This window comes from Vulpes lagopus, chromosome 10, assembly GCF_018345385.1.
Source record: "Vulpes lagopus strain Blue_001 chromosome 10, ASM1834538v1, whole genome shotgun sequence".
Lineage (NCBI taxonomy): Eukaryota > Metazoa > Chordata > Mammalia > Carnivora > Canidae > Vulpes > Vulpes lagopus.
In genome coordinates, this window is record NC_054833.1 from 19,915,082 (window position 1) to 19,934,628 (window position 19,547).

Below are 19,547 nucleotides of genomic sequence, written 5' to 3' on the forward strand. Positions count from 1 at the left end.
TACTGGCAATATATGAAATAGGGCAAATTCCTGAGGTCCTTGATGAAATGATTTGCTTTTGAACATTTGTGTTTTTCTCCTCTAGGTTGTTACCATCCAAGATTCCTGTGCCTATTTTGATTGTTTCTTTTTCCGTGGTGGTGTTTTTTATAGTTGGTACCTGATGTTTCAAAAGTTATGCAGGGACTTATTGCATCCTGGTCCCCCATACACTTCCATTCCATCCCAAGGCTGTTAAAAACAAGGTTTGCTTCCCTCTGCAAGACTACTATACTCTTGCTTCCAGCTCTACCACATGCCCCATGTTGCCACAGCAACACTTCCAGGGCCCATTTGGAAATAGATTGATTATTTTGAGCATGAGAGGTGTGTCCTGGGAAAAACAAATGAATCAAATGGAAAAAGGAATTAACATCATGAAATTTACCTTCCCAGCTGGAGACATGATATATTCATGAGTTCCCTAGAGATGATCCTCTTCTAAGAATTCACTATTAAAGAAAGTCTGCAGTTAGGTGGAGTCAGAGCTCAGCTTAAAATGTATTTATATGTGAATGAAAAACACCCTTTGAAGGAAAAGGTTTCGAACTAGAAATTTTCATTTCTTGTGAAGGATGCTTGGAATCGACAACTGGCTTGCTACAGGAATCTCATTCCAGAGCTTCTAAAGTTTCCGTGATGTTCTTAATGGAATTTGTCATCTGCAAAAGCTCAATTCAGTCCCACTGACATTTACTGTGCAGCTATTTGGTGCATGGCATTGTGACATTCTATGGTGCTATAAAGACAAGTAACACAATATTTTTATTTCAGTTTAATAAGGAAAATAGATATCTAAGTGAATAAGAAGTAACAGTTTTGTTTGGGGTTTTTGGGTGATTAATTATGACTTGAACAACCTGAAGTGTTTTGCTACTTACCTTTACTAAGTCTAGTGCAGATGGAGCACAACAATGGTCACTTGACTTATAGATGGCATGCCCAAGAAATGAGAAAAATAGGGGTATCCTGAGGTACAAGCTTCTTCATTTTAGAGCACCAAGGGAAAGCAACTGGCAGGCATGTCTTCTTCAGTTACAAGCATCTACTCCTCCTCCTTGCTGGATCTGTTCTTCCAGGTTCTAGGTATGAACAAAATGAAGTCAGAATAATTCTATTAGCAACGATATTCAACCATATTGACCAAATTATATGCTGATTAGTGGCCCTTCTGGACTATCTAGGAACCTAATTACCACATAGGACATTCTTTTGTCCTTTTTTTTTTTTTTTTGGACATTGTGTTTTGAATATAAAAATATTTCAGGCCATCAACTTACTAAAAAAATGAATTTTTATTTTTATTTTTTTAAGATTTTATTTGTTTATTCATGAGAAAAAATATTTCTCTTTCAAAGAGAGAGAGAGGCAGAGACACGGGCAGAGGGAGAAGCAGGCTCCATGCATGGAGCCCGATGTGGGACTCGATCCCGGGACTCCAGGATCACGCCCTGGGCCAAAGGCAGGCGCTAAACTGCTGAGCCTCCTAGGGATCCATAAAAAATGAATTTTTAAAATGCAACATGTTTCTCTGTGGAGTTTTATCTAAGCAGCACTTGGCATGAAGAGAGTTTTCTGATCTGTGTGATGAATAGTTGAGAGCTTTCTCCAAGGGCACATAGGGCTGTGTCTGAGCTGCAAGTGGATTTCTCTTGTCTATCATGTAAATAACACAAATATGATGAATCCATTCAAAAAGCTCAGGCCTGACAAGCAAATGTTAGTAAAAAATAAAATCTCAAGGAACTGAGTATGTTCACCCACTTCCTCCTGGTTCAAGGATGGAGGTGTACATCCACCTGTAGGTACATCTCTCTGTATTCACCCATGTATGAGTAAGGAGAGGGTAAGACTAAAGAACACAAGGGTGTTTGAATGTAGGCATATGGTTCAAGTGAATCTGCCTTACAAATAGTCTTTCTATGGCCTCAAAACTAATTTACAAATGAAAACAAGCATTTAAACCAAGAGCATGTGTTACTTTCTAGATGAGTTGGGAAGATGGCACCAATTTTAGATAAGTGTGAAAGAATGCAATTGGTAATTATATTTTTTCATGGTTGGTAGTCCAATTTCAAAGAGTATGTTATTAGAAACAAAATAAGAATCCTTTCTGAGATACTATATTTCCTGCTTCTATTTTTCTTGCTCAGATTTTTTAGCACAAAAGTCACACAATTTGGTGGGGGGATAACTATCTGGGCATTCCACACTTTCAACAAATGTGTGCATGGTGATCACCTGTGTAAGGCTGAGGTTCACATCTAGATTTAGCCAAGGATAGTTGATGGGCAGTCATGGATATTGATGGATGGGTGTTCCAGAGTGTAGCTTGATTGTGGTCTCTTAAACATGCTACCTCCTGGGGGTGAAAAGGGCTATTTAGTGAAATGAAATACTACTCTGTCACAACTCCCTCACTCACAACTCAATCATAGGAAATTCTTCCCCAGAGCTGTCATTGAAATCATTACATTCAGAATTAAACATGGTGTATAGAGCAGCCAACAAGACCCTGCAGTACTATTGACATGTCAAGTCTCCCATTAATAATCAGCTTTTCTATACAGTGAATATGAAAAGGTCTGTGAATCTGGGTTCTTTTTCTTCCCTTTGGAATGAATGTGCTCACTACCTGTTCCTGATTTGCTTCCATGTGCTGGTGTGGTGCTGCATGGCCTGACCATATTAGCAGTGTTGTTTCCCCTTCTCCCTTCTCCCTTCTCCCTTCAGTCACTGACGCCACTTTAGAAACATTCCTAACTCAAATCCATTGTAGCCCACGCCCCTCTATGCAAGATTCCCCTGTGGGTCTTCTTTCTCACTACTGATTATTAAGCCCCTAGATCCATGCTTTGTTTCACGCATCTCCTATCCACCAATGTATATCCTCTCACTGTCCTTCAGCCTCCTATCCCTTTAGATGTTCCAGCTTTATTCTTCTCTTTTCTTCATCTTTGTTTTAGAATACTTGTATTGTTTATTTATTGTTAATACTTGTATTGTTATTTTAGAATACTTTTCAGTTTAGGGGCAGCTGGATGGCTCAGTCAGTTGTGCATCGATTTCAGCCCAGGTCATGACCATTGGGTTATGAGATTGAGCCCCCTGTTGGACTCCACATGCAGCAGGGTATTTGCTTAAGATTTTCTCTCTTTCCCATTGCCCTTCCCCCTGCTTGTGCACTCACTATGTCTCTGTCTCTGTCTCTCTCAAAAAGAAGAATACTTTTTGGTTTAAAGAAAAATTACGAGGATAGTACAGAGAGTTCTTGTAAACCCTGCCTCTAAGTGTACTTGGCTAGCACAGTTGGTTAAGCATCAGACCCTTGGTTTTGGCTCAGGTCATGACCCCTAGGTCCTGGGATCAAGCCCCACTTTGGCTTCACACTCAGCAGGAAGTCTGCTTGAGGGTTCTCTCTCTCTCTCCCTCTGCCTCTCTCCTTGCTTGTGTATGCACTCTCTCCATCTAAAATAAATAAATATATCTTAAAAATAAGCAAGTAAGCCTGCATCTAGTTTTCTTCAGTATTAACATCATACATTAATATGGTATATTTGTCACAAATGATGAACAATATTGATACATTTTCAGCACTCTCCCCCTTAGTTCCATGTAGGCAGCATGATGTAGAGAAAGGAGAAGGTGTGTCACAGTGCAGAGATCTTGGTTCAAGCCCTGTCTCTACCTCCGTCTAGTTATATGGATGTCTTCCATGTAACAACCTCAAGGAGCCTCCATTTCCCATCTGCAAAAACTCCCTCACAGGAAAGGACCCCAGGAAATAAACCTTCATTTCTGTCACTTTATTTACATCTCTAGCTATATGAACTGGATTGGCAACTCTAAACCTTGTACAGTAATAAAATTGAACATTTTAGCTATGTCTAGTGAAATCGATAAAAAATTACAACAAGCTTCCTATGTCTTCAACACTGTCTAAGACTGTGAGGAATTTAACTAAGAGGTGTTAAAGAAACCAAATGTTGACCTAATAGTCGTACAGAGGCTTGTTATTAGTTTAGTGACATATTTCTCTTTGGAAGGAAAAACTAGGTGATAATATTTTCTTCTTAGGTCCCAGTCTTAGACGCCGAGTGTCTATAATAAATCACTCCTTAAATAAATAAAATGTAAAATTCTGTAAGGCACAGGTTGGCAACCATTTACTGTAAGGGCCAGATAGTAAATTTTTTAGGCACTGCAGACCATATGGTCCCTGTCACAGCTACTCTACTCTGCTGTTGCAGCACGATAATACTAGAATGGATGAGTGTGTGCCAGTCAAACTTTATTTACACAAACAGGCAGTAAGCTACCTTTGACCTATAGATCATCACTTGTAAATTCCTGATTAAGGCATGAATGAATGAAGTCACCATAAATGATTCAGAAAATCACAAGTTATGAGTGAGGAACAGGTTTCAGGTGATTCTTACATGATGATTCTGGAATTATTAAGGTTTTTTGCTTAGTAATGAATGATATCATGTTTTTTATTGATTGTGGGAGTGGGCTGTAGGCATCTTTTTGACAGAAAAATTAGCTCAAAATATTTGACAAAGGAATGAAGCAGATTTGGGTTCTATAGGTTGACTGTCAGTGAACACATCTTAGCTCCTGCTCTTAGAGCAGAGAAAGGATCCCTTGGAGGAATCAGAAAGCCTGAGACAATGGGGAAATATTATAACAATAACTGCCATTTATTGACCTGTCTTCCCCATCACCAACTCTGACCACTATTATCCCATTTTACAGAATATATGAGAGAGGACAGGTAAGTACAATGAACACACAGTCAGGGTCTAAGCCAGCTGAATTGCTCTCCCCTTAACCACAACACTTCCATCCACAAGTTCTGAGACACTCACATTTCTTCAGATTTAGAACCAGACTGGTGGCCATGGGGGTGGGGAATAACTTCTCCTTCCTTTTGGCTTCCTTCTGGCTGTACTTTCCAGTAGTTATTATGTTTATACACAAACAATAAATGGCTCCTGAGTTAACCCCTATCATGCACCAAGTGTAAAGTTTTCTTTCTTTCTTTCTCTTTCTTTCTTTCTTCTTTCTTTCTTTCTTTCTTTCTTTCTTTCTTTCTTTCTTTCTCTTTCTTTCTTTCTTTCTTTCTTCTTTCTTTCTTTCCTTTCTTTTTCTTTCTTTCTTTCTTTCTTTCTTTCTTTCTTTCTTTCTTTCTCCTTTCTTTTTTTTTAAGATTTTATTTATTTATTCATGAGAGACACAGAGAAAGAGAAGCAGAGACACAGACAGAGGGAGAAGCAAAGCAGGCTCTATGCAGGGAGCCTGATGCGGGACTTGATCCTGGGACTCCAGGATCACGCCCCAGGCCGAAGGCAGGCGCTAAACTGCTGAGCCACCCAGGGATCCCCAAGTGTGAAGTGTTCAATATATTATAAGATCTATTTTCTTTTCATTTCCAGAACTGAGAGACAAGGAAATGGAAGCTCAAACAATTAAATAGTTTGTGCAAAGTTACACTTATGGTGAACTGTGGAGTCAAAATTTGAACATAGTTCTCACCAACTCCAAAGCATTTTCCACACATACAACTGCCTTAAGGCTTAGTGGTTAAATTGTCAGGCTCCATAGCCAGACTGATTGGGTTCAGATCTCAACCTTACTACTTACTGGTTGCATCACTTTGGACAAATTGCTTAATGGCCATGTGAATTAGTTTCTTGATTTGTTAAATTTAGGAGAATGATAATAATTTCCCTCTCATAGTTTAATATAAGGAATAAAGCAGTAACAGGCAGATAATAAACAGCATAAATATTGGTTTGTTCCACAGACTACAAGCTCTAGGAGCACAGAAGTCTGTTGTGCTCACTGTTGTATTCCTAGCACTTAGAATAATGTCTGGCACATAGTAGGCAATATTGTTGCACGAATGAAAATGTTCAAACAAACTAGTTTTTAGATTAGGTTGTGACTGCATTCAAAGTCAGAATGAATAAACATGGCTCTACTTCTTCTTTCCTTTCTATGACATATCATGAGTTTTATAGGTAAAAAAAAAATTTTAAGATTTATTTATTTATTTATTTATTTATTTATTTATTTATTTATTCATGAGGGACACAGAGAGAGAGGCAGATACATAGGCACAGGGAGAAACAGACCCCATGCAGGGAGCCTGATGCAGAACTCAATCCCAGGACCCCAGGATCATGACCTGAGCCAAAAGCAGATGTTCAACCACTGAGCCACGCAGGTGTCCCTGATAGGTAAAATTTAATATAAGTCTTTAAAATCATAATAACACACATAACTTCAGAGATACTCTCCCACTTCATTGCTGCTTCTAAAGGAGAATTCTTATGTAATGCATTTTAAAATCCCTTGTATCCTTTTTTTAAAAAAATCTAAGTCTATCATTATCACATAGATTTTTACCTCTGAAAATTTATTTTTACTAAGCTTGTATTGTACTTAAAACTGTGTATTCTAAACCCAAGCCAGTATTTAGTGGCAACAGCTGCTGGGAACCCCTGTAATGAATGAAAAACGATCCCATTTAGCTGTTGAGATTGTGTTTGATGTCTACACTTTAGTAGTGATGGAGGCTCCAGAGAGCAACAATGCCTCCAGAGAAAAGGGCAGCCTCATCTCCTAGTTTGAACAAGCACAAAGAGGAGCATACACAGGAAATATAAAGATGGAGGTGCCTTTGGAACAAACAGCTCTTGCAGGATTCATGTGCAGGATTCACAGAGACTAAGCTCCATGTATTCTCAAGAATACCACCTAAACACTGTTGCACCTTGGCAGCAAACCATTTTTAAGACTTTATTGGATTTATGATAATATTCACCCTGAGTGGTGACTAACTGATACTCCTAACACATAGCAAAGCACTGGGGTTCTAATCTTTCTCCCTGGCTTGCACTATGTAAATTATTATTTTCATTAAGATTAAGCATCTCACAAAATCACACAGCAGTTAACTTATGCAACCACTTCCTTAGAATGCTCTGTCCTTGAAAATTTGCCTACCAAAGAATCCTTTAAGTCCTCACAGCACACACTATGTAATTGGAGTCCCAAATGAAGCATTGTTTGTGTTAGTTTTAATGTAGAATCCTTTACATGCTTTCTACAAAACAGTTAAAGTGAATAAGTTTTTCCCTTAAAGTTTCTTCTGCTTATAGTCAAAATAATTTGCAGATGTATTAGCCTTATTTGCATTTTTCTTCAACTCAAGAAGAATGAAATGTCTAACGCATTTTGGAAAAGTTAGTAAATAAAAGATCTACTCTACTTTAAAATATCTATGTATTTGATTATTCTGTAAACTAAACTATAAACTGTAAGCTAAAAAATTAAGGAATGCTATAAAGTTGAGGGTACCTGGGTGGTTTAATTGATTGAGTATCTGAATCTTGATTTCAGCTCAGGTTGTGATCTCAGAGTCCTGGGATTGAGCCCCACTCAGCATAGAGTCTCTTTGGGATTCTCTGTCTACTTCTCCCTTTGTCCCTCTCTTGTTCTTGTGCTCTCTGTCTAATAAATAAACAAATAAATCTTAATAAGAAAAGAATGCCATGAATTTGACTAGATAGATAGATAGATAGATAGATAGATAGATAGATGACTATTTTTCAGTAACCCGTTGGTAAAATTTAGGTTTGAGGCTAACACCATGAATTAATAATTTTGTCTAAAGTGACTACAATAAAGATAAATGAAATGTATCCTGAGATAGCTTATACAAAAGTGTGCTATACTGGAAATATGGTACAATTCCCTATTGCTTAATCTTCTATTGAAGTAACAGCTAAAATTTATTATGCATGAAAAATTATGGGCAAAGTATCTCACATGTGTTATTTTATTTCATCTTCAGGTAATATTACTATCTTCATTCACAAATCAAGAAAAAAAAAGGAAATAGGGATTTGTAAAAGTCAAGTAATTTGCCAGAAGTGGCCAGAGTAAGGGAAGGGCCTGAATTCTTGCCCAGAACATGAGCCTAAATCCCTAATGAAACTGGCAATAAACATGTGTTTCAACCGAATATGAAAATAGTCATACACAACCTATAAATATAATCCTATTATAGGTAACATAACAAATTGTATTCAGAATAAGCAAAAAAAGAAATTTGCCTACCCCCCCCCAAAAAAAAGAGCAATTCTAACTTTTTTTAGGGCAGAATTTCAGGGAGTGATAACTTCACAGCACTCCATAAGCTTTATTTTGTTTTTGCACCTCAGATTATGATTTCTACATCTTATATGAATTCATTAACCAACGAACAAACATTCCTTAAGTAAGGTTATTCTTTTTTTAAAAAAATCTAGACATGACAAATCTGAGCTTCAAAGAAGAAGATCAACTAACATGTCACATAGCACTGTAGCAGAAATGAAATTCAAACCCAAGTCTTATGATTTCGAGTATACTTAATTATTTTAACCTTCAGCTATAAGATGACAGAGTGAGAACAAAAATGGTTTGTGAAATCGACTCAACACTTCTTTCTACTCACAGGTCGCTACCCTCAGGAGAACAAGGGAACCTACATTCCAGTTCCTATCGTCCCGGAGCTTCAGAGAGGCAAGTGGGGTGCTAAAGTTATCATGAGAGAGAACAGATCTGTTCGGCTGTCCATCCAGTCTTCTCCAGAGTGTATTGTTGGGAAATTCCGCATGTATGTTGCTGTCTGGACCCCCTATGGCATACTCCGTACCAGCCGAAACCCAGAAACGGACACATACATTCTCTTCAATCCTTGGTGTGAAGGTAAGGAGCAAGCATTTTTCTCATTTAAAAAAAATAGTTCATATTTTCCCAATGCATCTCTTTTTGGAGGCATAGCAGAATTATTCTAGAAGATATGTCTCTTTCTTGTATACAATGCTTCCCATAGTTGAGAGACAGAAAAAAAATTGAAATTCATCCTTAATGTATCTGAGGACAAGGCTGTGTATATGAAGTTAATGCTGCTATACATTCATTCCAGGAAATAATTGAAGAATGCCTGAAGTTGCACAATTAGTTAACTGTGAGGCTATGTGTTGATGGTGTCACTTCTGTGTATGCTATTACTCTGTAAACAAAATAGGCTTTCAAGACTATTAGGACCTATAATCTGGCTTCAGAAAAATAGGATAAAGTTGATCCTTTCCATAGTAAAACTAACTTCTCTATCTCCCTAATTTAAGAATAGAAAGCCTGAATGTTGAAAGAGTCCTATATATTTGTGTATATGCAGAGTGTTCGGTGCAAATTTTAGAAGCCATAACTCTGGATGCATAAACATGTAACTTTAGTTTAATATAATACAATTTAATCTCTACTGCTATTCTGAGTTTTCCTTTCTGTCTGTTATAGGAGCTTAATCTAGTTATAGTCAAATAAAATAGGTCAAGTCCTAGGATTTCTCTCAATTTAATTTAAAAACTTAGTCACACAGTGTTTTCCCCCATCCCCATCTCTGCCCTTCTTTATCTGCCTTCTGCTTTCATACTTGATATGGAGCTAATTTTCAATTCCAGAGGCAGAAGCAAATATTGCAACAGCATTAATGGGAAAGGGTACACTTTTATATCTTAAGAAATAAGATAATGAAACTTATAAAAGCTGACCTAGGACAGGAGATGTTCCATATCATTGTTTACTTCCTGTGCATTGCTCTTCAGTATCTTCCAAAACGAGTCTACATTTTTTGCTGATTTTAAATGGTCATTGGTTGTGAGAGTTGCATTTGGATCAGATTGAGCTGCACTTACATATAGATAATAAATGCAAAACAACCTTGTCTACTTGTATATAACACAAACCTGGATCCTACTGACCTTTTCTTTGAATTATCAATTCCAGTAGTGTTGGCAGATGGTACTGAGCTAATCCTATACTCCCAACTCACCACCCCATCATCTTCTACCCAATAATCCTATCTCTGAGACAGATGTCCAAGGTTGATGGTAATAGGAGATGTTAATGGGGCCATGTGCTGCTCAAAGGTGCACTCCTGTGTACAATAATCTTGTCAACCAGATACAAAGCATTCTGTGACTGAAGGGATGTGGTGCTATTTACAGAAGTGGGAAAGACTGAGGGGAATGAAGGTGTAGAGACAAACTAAGATTTTGAAAATGTTAAGTTGGAGATAACTGTGGATACTCAAGCAAAAATGACAAGTAGGTATTCCATTCTGTGAATCTGGAGACAAGAATCAGAGTTATAAACTTGGGAGTCGTCTGCACCTAGAGAGAAAATATGTTGAGGAAAGAAGATATAGCATCAAGCCCTAAGGAGTACTAGTACTGGGGGGTCTAATAGAGAAAGAATTATCAAAGGACTGAAACAGAGGAGTATGTAGGACATGGCCTATTGTAAAAAATATATAAACATTCATATTTATAAAAGATATTTTAAACTAGGAATTTGTTATTGACTTTCTTTGCATTACAAAAAGAAAATCAGGTAACTTCATATGACTATCTAGCATCCTAAGGGATTTAGAAAATGATATGGTTTACCTCAACTTGTATAATCTCAAAAAAGGATTATATCACTGTGTATAATGGGTTATGTGTTTACATGTATTTCAACTTCCGTTGCCAGTTTTCCAGAAGTGAAAAGGATTAATCATGTTGAGTTTATAGGAGAGTCGTTCAGAAGGTGGATAGTCTTATAACTTTCTACCATCTGATCATTGCCTTGTTCTTAAGTTCTATCCATAGTGAGATGCTTCCAGTTTTCCCTGTTCAGAAAGTGTCACCTAGTCTAGATAACATGGTCCTGGCCCTCAATGGTGCATTATAGAAGGGAAGCAGAGGGCCCTCTCAGGTATCACTGAATAGACAAAGGTGAAAATGAGACTAGATAGATCAGTTTGGAAGCTGTGGCCCAGGACAAAGATGATGATGGACTGGACTATGGTGGTGGCAGTGGAGATGAAGAGGAGGGGATGGATTGGAGATGTATTTTGGATTTAGAACAGAAATTGCAGAGGGGTTGATCATGGGAGGCAAAGAAGAGAAAGGAGTCAAGAATAACTCTGGGTGACTGGTATCTGATCAACTAGGTTGGTGGTGGTGCCGTTTTCAGAGATAGGAAGTCTGGGGGAAGTGGAAGGGAAGACATAGGGGTGGAAGCAAGAATTACATTTAGAAATGTAAATTTGGTGGAATTTGTGGGATATCCAAGTGGAAACACCAAGTAGTCACTTGAATCAGTGAATCTAGAGCTCCAAGGAGATAGCTGAGTTTGGTATGCAAATACGGGCACCATCAGGAGCTAGCACAGAATTTTAAAGAGAGAAAAAACATGGATTTAGTATCATCAACAATTAGAGTTTAGACAAGGAAGTACAAGACTGAAAAGAAGTTAAAGGAAATCAGAAGAGCGTGGTGTCACAGAGCTGGATAATTGATTGATTCAAGAAGACAGCAACTGGTTCTTTGGAATGCTGCTGATGAGTTACTTAGGATAAGCAAAGAAAGTGGCCATACATTGTGGAAATATGGAAGTCACTGGGGAGCTTGGAAAGATTGCCTTACTGCAGTGATGGGAGACAAAATCCAGAGAGATAGGTACAGGCTACAGTGTAATGGGAAGTAAGAACGTGGAGATAACAGCTATTGCCATCTTCTGCAAGAAGACTTTCTACAAAACACAGATCATATGAAAGTCAAAGAAGAATTTTTAAAGATGAATAGAGTAGGCATAATTTTATGGAGATGGAGATAAACCAGGAAAAGGTGAGTTTACTGCCCAGAGAGAAGGTAATGGTCCACCACCTTGTCTACACATTAGAATTATCCAGGGGAGTTAGCTACTCATACCTCAGACATTCTGTTTGGTCTGCTGTGTAGTCTGGGCTTTAGGGTTTATTTTTTTGTTTTGTTTTGTTTTTGAGAGAGAAAGAAAGAGACCGTGCATGTGCTAGTTGGGGGGGGGGGGGCAGATGGAGAGGGAGAGAGGGAATCTGAAGCAGGCTCCACGTCTAGCACAGAGCCCGACATGGAGCTTGATCTCACCATCTTGAGATCATAACCTGAGCCAAAATCAAGAGCCAGCCTTTTAACTGACTGAGCCACCCAGATGCCCTTGGGCTTTAGGGTTTTTAAAAAGGTCTGCATGTGGGTGGAGTCCCGCATCCTGCGTGGAGCTTGCTTCTCCCTCTGCCTGTGTCTCTGCCTCTCTCTGTCTGTGTCTATCATGAGTGAATGAATGAAATCTTAAAAAAAAAAAAAAAAAAAAAAAGGTCTGTAGGTGCTTTTTAAAGCCAAGGTTGAGAAAAACTGACAGGGAATAAAGTCCTTGCGTGGGTAGAATTCAGAGAACAGATGAAGAGCCCTTGATGGGTGGGGCTGTCCACCCTCTACAGTGATAAGAGCAATGTGGAAGATGGGTGAAATGTGCAGCTTTTCTAGATTCAGTGGACGGAAGACAAGGTTGTTCCCATTTTGTGATTCTCTTTTTCCTGGTGATGTGAAAAGCAAAGTTATCTGTAGAGAACCAGAAGCAAGGAGAGGAATGCTGGAGGCTTGATAGAGAAAGACTGGGAGTTTGGAGGTGGGAAGTGGGCTTATTCCAGGAACATGGCAGGAGGGTCCTCTCTGCTCCCCAGAACTCAGGGAAAGCTACCACAGTCCCCCCAGCTCCTTGGCCTTGAGTGTCCCAACATTTCTGCAAATCTGTTGGGGATATCTCATGGTCATCTCCACCTCTCAGAATCTGATTTCTCCCAGTGGTGACAGCTGTGCTGCCTCTGAAACATCAAAAAAGGTCACATAAAACATCTTTGTGTTTAGACATTGTCTGTAATATGGTGTGGTGAGAGGAGGAAAGACTGTTTCTCAAACTGGGAGCACATCGGAACAGCTTGTGAAAGCCATTTCTGGGCAGTTCCCTCAGATCATCGAGTGGCCTGGTAGGGCCTGAGGATTGCATTTCTAACCAGTTCCCAGGAGATGCTGCTGCTGCTGGTCAGGGACCACACTTAGAGAACCACTAGTATACATAATAATCACAAAAAAATAATGAGAAAATATAGGAGAGTATACTTTGTTTAAAATTTCACCAACTCCTCCCTAAACCCAATCCCAGTCTCTCCCCACCTCATTGCTGCTTCTCTGAACCCTGCCATTCCTCCTTGTTCTCACGCTCCTCTCGCACCTTCTCTTAGAAGCTGACCATTGTTAATTCTCTCACACAGAGCAGTTCACCAAGCTTTTTTATTTTGCTATTTGGGTCCCTCCAACAAGGAAACTACTGGGGACTACACACTTTTCCAAGACCATTCCCTCCAAAAAAATTCTGGTATCAGTTCTTAAGACCTTTTTACATTCTTATATTAATACTCATTGAGAAGTGCCTCGGGTACTCCGTCAGTTAAGTATCTGAGTCTTGATTTCAGCTCAGATCATGGTCTCGGGGTCATGAGATTAAGCCCTGTGCTCAGTGCGGAGTCTGCTTGAGACTCTCTCCCCCTCCCTCTGCCCCTACTCCATCTCTAAAATAAAATAAAGTAACAAAATCTTTTTTGTTAATGCTCACTGAGATCTCCAAGAGAATGTTTAGGAAATAGGAGACCCCTTTACTTCATTCACTGTGGTTTTCCAGCCTGGAAGCTGAGTCATAAAACCCAAAAAAGCGTTCTGTGTGATGGACCCCACACACAACCCAGTATATTGTAGCCTGATAACCACCTACTTTTGTGCTTGTATGTGCTAATTCATAACAAGGGACTCAGAGAGATACAGTCTGGCAATTAGACAAGCAGGTAAAAAGAGAACCATTGCCCAAGTAGAAAAGATAACAAAGAGGAAATCATAAGTTGACAAAATAGAGCAAGGTGAGCAAGATGCTGAAAACACTGCACACTTGATGCAGAAGTGATATCCAAGGTGGCTTAGGACACAGGGCTGAAAATTATAGAGGCACATACAGTACTTATTGATAGAAGAATGTTCAGCTGGGTTCCTGAGAGCCCTTCAGCTTGCTTTGCATTCATAGGCAATTTATCCTCCTTAATCACTAAATCATTAATGGAGATCAATAGCAATACCACACTAGTGAGGGCAGGGGCGGATGCAGGAAGAATTATTGGTCAGTTTTTTAATTTAATAGTGCTAACCAGGCTTCAGATCCATTCTATGAGGGGGCTCTTTTCCAGGGTGTTAGAGAAAAAAATGTACCCAAAAAGGCAGCAGGAATGTGTTGGGCATTTATTGTGAATTCCTCTTATTTTTCTAACTGCTCAGGAGCTCTGAATTATGGGATGTATTTCCTTATTTAAATTCATGGTGCTCCAGATTGGTAGTCTAGCATTAGTGCCAGATAGTATATTCTGAAAGATTTAGATGTTCCATAACTAAAACTTAGTATTCTGGGTCTGTATTTTATTATTCTGTTTGGTTGGACATCAATCATATTCAGGGGGTCTTTCTTCTCTTCCTAACTTGTTCCCTCCCTCTCCCTCATTCCCCATTGCTGGTTTTCCCTTACTTCATTCAGCCTTGTATCCCAGTACCTAGCACAATGCCTGGTACATACTAGGTGTTTAATAAATGTTTACTGCATTGATTTAATAATTCTAAGTAAATGTTTTTTAGGCTCATTGCACCTACCATCACAGATAAGTTGTAAATGCAATCTCACATCTTCCCATCTTGAAAAAAAAAGTCAAAAACATATATGGTATGTGTGGGAGTGAATTTGTGGGCACAAGTGTATGTAGATTTCTCTCTCTTAGCATCTGACACCAAATTAGCATCTGGTATTTCTAACTTTTTATTCAATATGACTTTTGTATTTTCCTTTAAACAAAGAAATCAATTAAATTTGATGTAAAGAAATCAATAAGTTTCTAATATCTGGATACCTTTAATAGTAAATAAATATGACCAGCTCGTGTTTTACTATGATGTTCATTTCTATACTATTTGCTTTGTAATTATACATGGTTTTTTGTACCCTTTAGTACAGAATGGTGTAATACACCAGCTCTGGTATTCCGGGGGTAACAGTGACTAACACCCCTTTCTTCTGAAGACCCTTGTGCTCAGACCAGAATTTATACCCTCAGACTAGAGCCATTCATCCATCAGTCCACAAATATTGATGGTATATCTCCCTCCATAACAATGTAAGTACTCATGGTAGTATTATTTATTCATCCACAAATGAATAAGATTATGAAATAATCTTAATATATGAAATCATAATCTTAAAATATGAAAATAATGAAAATGATTAAGGATCAGAATTAGGCATTGGGAATATGGCAGTGAAAAATACAAACAGTGTCTGCCCCCATAGAGCTTCCACAAAGATTTCACAAATGAATTACTAATAAACATGAATTACAATTGTAAAAAGTATTAAAATAAGTCACTGCACAAGAACATATAATAGGAGCACCTGGCCTAGCCGGGGAGTGGGGAGAGATGGGTCAGTGGCTTATCTTTGTACCCTCTCCAGCCCCTAGAATAGTATTTTCATAGAATAGCAATCAGATAGTTGGTTAATTGATTTTTTATGAAGTTCTAATAAAGCTCATGTGAAAATTTTAAGCCCTTACCTATTCAAAACTTCTATTAAAAAAAACAGCATATATCACCCTTGTAAGAGTCTGAAACATTAAAGGCTCATTCATCCTTTCTACACCAAATCAGCATTACTCAGTATGGCATTACAATCAGAAGGGAGCTCAGAGAATGTGCAGTAGACATTCTTTCCAATGGCATGTAGATGACCCCAGAATCAAGGTGCAAAGCTGTTTATGAGATATTTCTGGAAGGATCAGAGTTGAGAGGGCCTAAGCCAGAATCACATTCATCTGCCAATTCTTGTGGTATATAATTCCTTTTGTAGTTGTTTATACTCTTCAAAGAATACTCAAAGCCAGTATCTCTCTGTGTTGTGTATTTCAGAAAGTAGGATTCTTCTCTCATTCAGTGTAGCATGGTGCCACGCACCAACTTAACGTCCAATGTACGTGCTGGACTGAATTGATAACCACCACTCTGAGAGTCAGAGAGAAAATTATGAGCCTCATATTTCAAGAGAGAAAACAGACTCTGTGGTGTTAGATAAATTTCTCAAGGTCATATAGAAAATTAGAAAACAAGCTGAGGCCAAAACTTGGATATTCGTACTTGGTCAGGATAAGTTCTTTTGTTTTTTTAAAACCGAACTGTTGGTATACTGTCATGTGTAATAAGAGAAACAAGAAGTAGGTGCCAGCCGAGAAGTTTCTGTGATGTTTTACAACATTGGAAAGTCCTGTCATTAAAAATAAATAAATAAATAAAAATGAAACCAGGTTGATAGCTATAAGATCAAACGACAGTTTTCTTTGCAAAAAAGAAAAAAATAATAAGCATGCCAACAAGGGCACAGGCTCCCTTTGAGGATATGTGCTAAGTAAAGAATCTCTGACATTTTCTTTGTAGAATTGCTTTATGAATAATAGTCTATCTTCTGAAGATATTTAAGTACCTGAAAAGTCCTTAACCAGCAAAACTAGCAAATTAGCACAAATCAAATAAACTTCCCAAGCTGGCCTGAGCTGTAATGTGATACAATATATTCGTAAGGAATGAAACGGATCCAATTGTTGAGGAACTACTTGACTGTGCTTCTTGGATTCATTTCTTTCCAGAGTTAATGGGTAGAAAAGTGGGCCTCAAGATTGGCTGTATTAGACCATTTTAGGAAGACGATGGCTTTGGACACTTACAAGGGAAAAACACAAAAGCACAGACTCTGGAAATGCCATTTTTTTCTGTGCTCTACCATTTTCCAACTCCCAGAGATGGGAAGTGGTTCCTCACGTGCCGATAGCACACACAGCCTGCTGGAGTTCTCCACCCCCTCTGATCTCCTTTGAGATGGAAAAGGTACCATGACGGTGCCAACTCGGAGTCACATTTGCTCTGCACATGAAGCCACTCCCTTGAAGAATTATTATATTCACCCAATCTATCTTGCCTCTTTCTTTAGTGATGCTCAGCCTTTAGAGAAAGGGGAGACAGGAAAAGCTATTCCTAATCCCCTCACTCAAAATTACTCCTTTATCTAAGGAGGTGACACGTTTTGCCTTTTTGAAAGGACCAAGCTGTTATTTTTTTTTCCGAAGGATCAGAAACAAAACCAAATTCAGATTTAAGCTGGTAGGTAGTCTCTTAGGAGAGAACTTATATGATAGCATCCCCGGCACTGTAGTTTTCTTTCACCCCTGAGTTCACTTTGCAGAGCTTGACTTTAGTGACTTTGGAAATGGGACTTACTTTAACTTTAAAATAGCATGTAAATAAGCAAAAGGAAACTTTGAGCCCAGGCAGTAATGAATAGCCCTCTTTCTCCCAAGGAAGTTATACAGATACTAAAATCAATAGGCTCTGCATTCATTTTTACATATTTGTTATAAATTCTTACTTTCTCTGTGTGTGGGGAGGCGAGTGGCAATTTCCAAGGGGGCTGAAATCAGCCCTACAAGTGAATCCCAAAATGGCCCAACCCACAATGTTGTTGTTATGCAGTTTTAAACTACCCCATTATTCCTATCAGAGGAATAGTAAAATAAATGAGGTCATTCTTCCTTACTACTTGCCTCCTATTACTCACCCTGGAAAGGTGCTTCTTTACAAGGCATGTGGAAGGTCTGTTCTGGTGGCAGAGCTGTGGGTAAAGCAGATGGACGTTTCATGCCACATTCACCAATGATGCCACATGGAATCTGTTTTTCTCTTGAGTTTAATTTGCCAGAGGTCACCTAGTATCAAGAAGTTGTCAATGGATCCTTGGTACTACTACTAACTCTTTAAGCTATTTAGACCTAGTTTCTCCTACCAGCTCTCATGGATTTGAGAGGTATAGCTCCCAATCCCCACACTTACACACACACACACACACACACACACACACACACACACTTTCTAACAGTTTAAGGTTAGAAAGGCAGGTTTCTAGAGCAGTGGGTTATTTGTCACTGTTTTTACTTTTAGTAGCATCCCCCATCTTACTAAGGTAGAGAGTTCACTTTTGCTTCAGGATCTAGTAAAACCTCAATATGCCTCTGAAACAAATCAAAAATTTGAACAAACAAACAAACACACACAAAACAACAACAAAAATTGCCAGAGGCAAATGATTAAGTTTTCCTATTTTTGTTAGCCTATCAAACATAGGGATTTTTTTTTTTTTTTAGTTTCCATGGTGATGTAATTTTTTTTCTATCCTAGCTTTGGACAACTATATTTTAAAGTGACAGATCTGAGTAAAAACAGGGGAAAGAAAGCACTGCTTTCCACCCTCAATCTTCTTTTAAAATCATAAATAAATTTAAAATTAAAATCAAGGCTTCCCATTTGACTTCCTTGCCTTGTTGTAGATTCATGATTATGCTCGCTGGTTCTGAGGTGAGATTTAATTCAGCCACTGGAAGGAAAAGGGTGGCCTAGTCTCAAGCTCAGAACTCCTCCTTATTCATAGTTTGCCATTTAAATTTGTAAGTTTCCATCAATAATAACCCAAAGCCCAAAAGTAAATCCTTCACTTTCTTCTTCTCTCACTCTCCAAGCTCCAGACATCCATCTCCAACTCTCAATCTTGCTGTAGGTATTTATTGTGCCAAGTTCCCAGGCACTCTGTGCTGGGTGCTGGGGATGAAGAGACCTGATCCCTTGGACTCAAAAAGTCACAGTCTACTTGGGAGACAGCTTAGTATTTAAGTCCTGGCTTCACCTCTTACTAGTACAATGGCCTTTACTAATGTCTTCCTTAGTTAACTCATCTATAAAATGAGGAAAATGTAGTGCCTTTCTTTTAGAGATGTTATGAGTTTTAATGAGTTTACTCTGCGTGCGTGTGCATGTGTGTGTGTGTGTGTGTGTGTGTGTGTGTTTACCATGCGGAGAAATTTCCTGGCACATGGTAAATACTAAAAACACACATTTTCAATTAATAACTAAATCACAGAACAATCTCCATTGGACAGAAGTGACCACAGCATCCATAGGACACTAAGGGAATGGGGTTTAATCTAACTTACACTGGGAAAAAAAGGGTGCAGGGAGACCTGAATAAGGTCTAAAAGGCATGGTTATATGGTGATATCTAATAATGAGGAAAATTGATACTTAAAAGATGAACTTAACCTCTTATTAAATAGGCAGCTTCACTAAAACTAGCTTTTTAAAAAACTTTTTTAAAAAATTTACTTTCTTCTAATGATGAAAGCCTTATAGAATAAAAATATTGAAAGCATAAAAGAACTCAGTGATCTACAAATCACGGACACTGCTAATGTTTTGGTGTATTTCGTCCTCTAATGCCTTTTTGAAATTTATTTACTTATTTATTTCTTTATCTATTTATTTATGAGAGAGAGAGTGCATGCATGCATGGGCAGAGGTATGGGGCAGAGGAGGAGGAAGAGGGAGAGAATGTCAAGCAGATACTGTGCTGAGCACAGACCTCATCATGGGGCTTGATCTCTCCACCCTGAGCGGAAACCAGGAGTCAGTAGA

The 19,547-nt window shown here is 38.5% G+C and overlaps 1 protein-coding gene across 1 annotated transcript in view; it reads left to right on the forward strand.

Annotated features, from left to right (window-relative positions):
* F13A1 (coagulation factor XIII A chain) overlaps positions 1-19,547 on the forward strand; it is a 159,502-nt gene that overhangs the window by 39,815 nt on the left and 100,140 nt on the right. Inside the window, exon 4 of the mRNA XM_041771892.1 lies at positions 8,551-8,802. Coding sequence (XP_041627826.1) covers positions 8,551-8,802 — 252 coding nt within the window. The remainder of the gene's footprint in view (positions 1-8,550; positions 8,803-19,547) is intronic.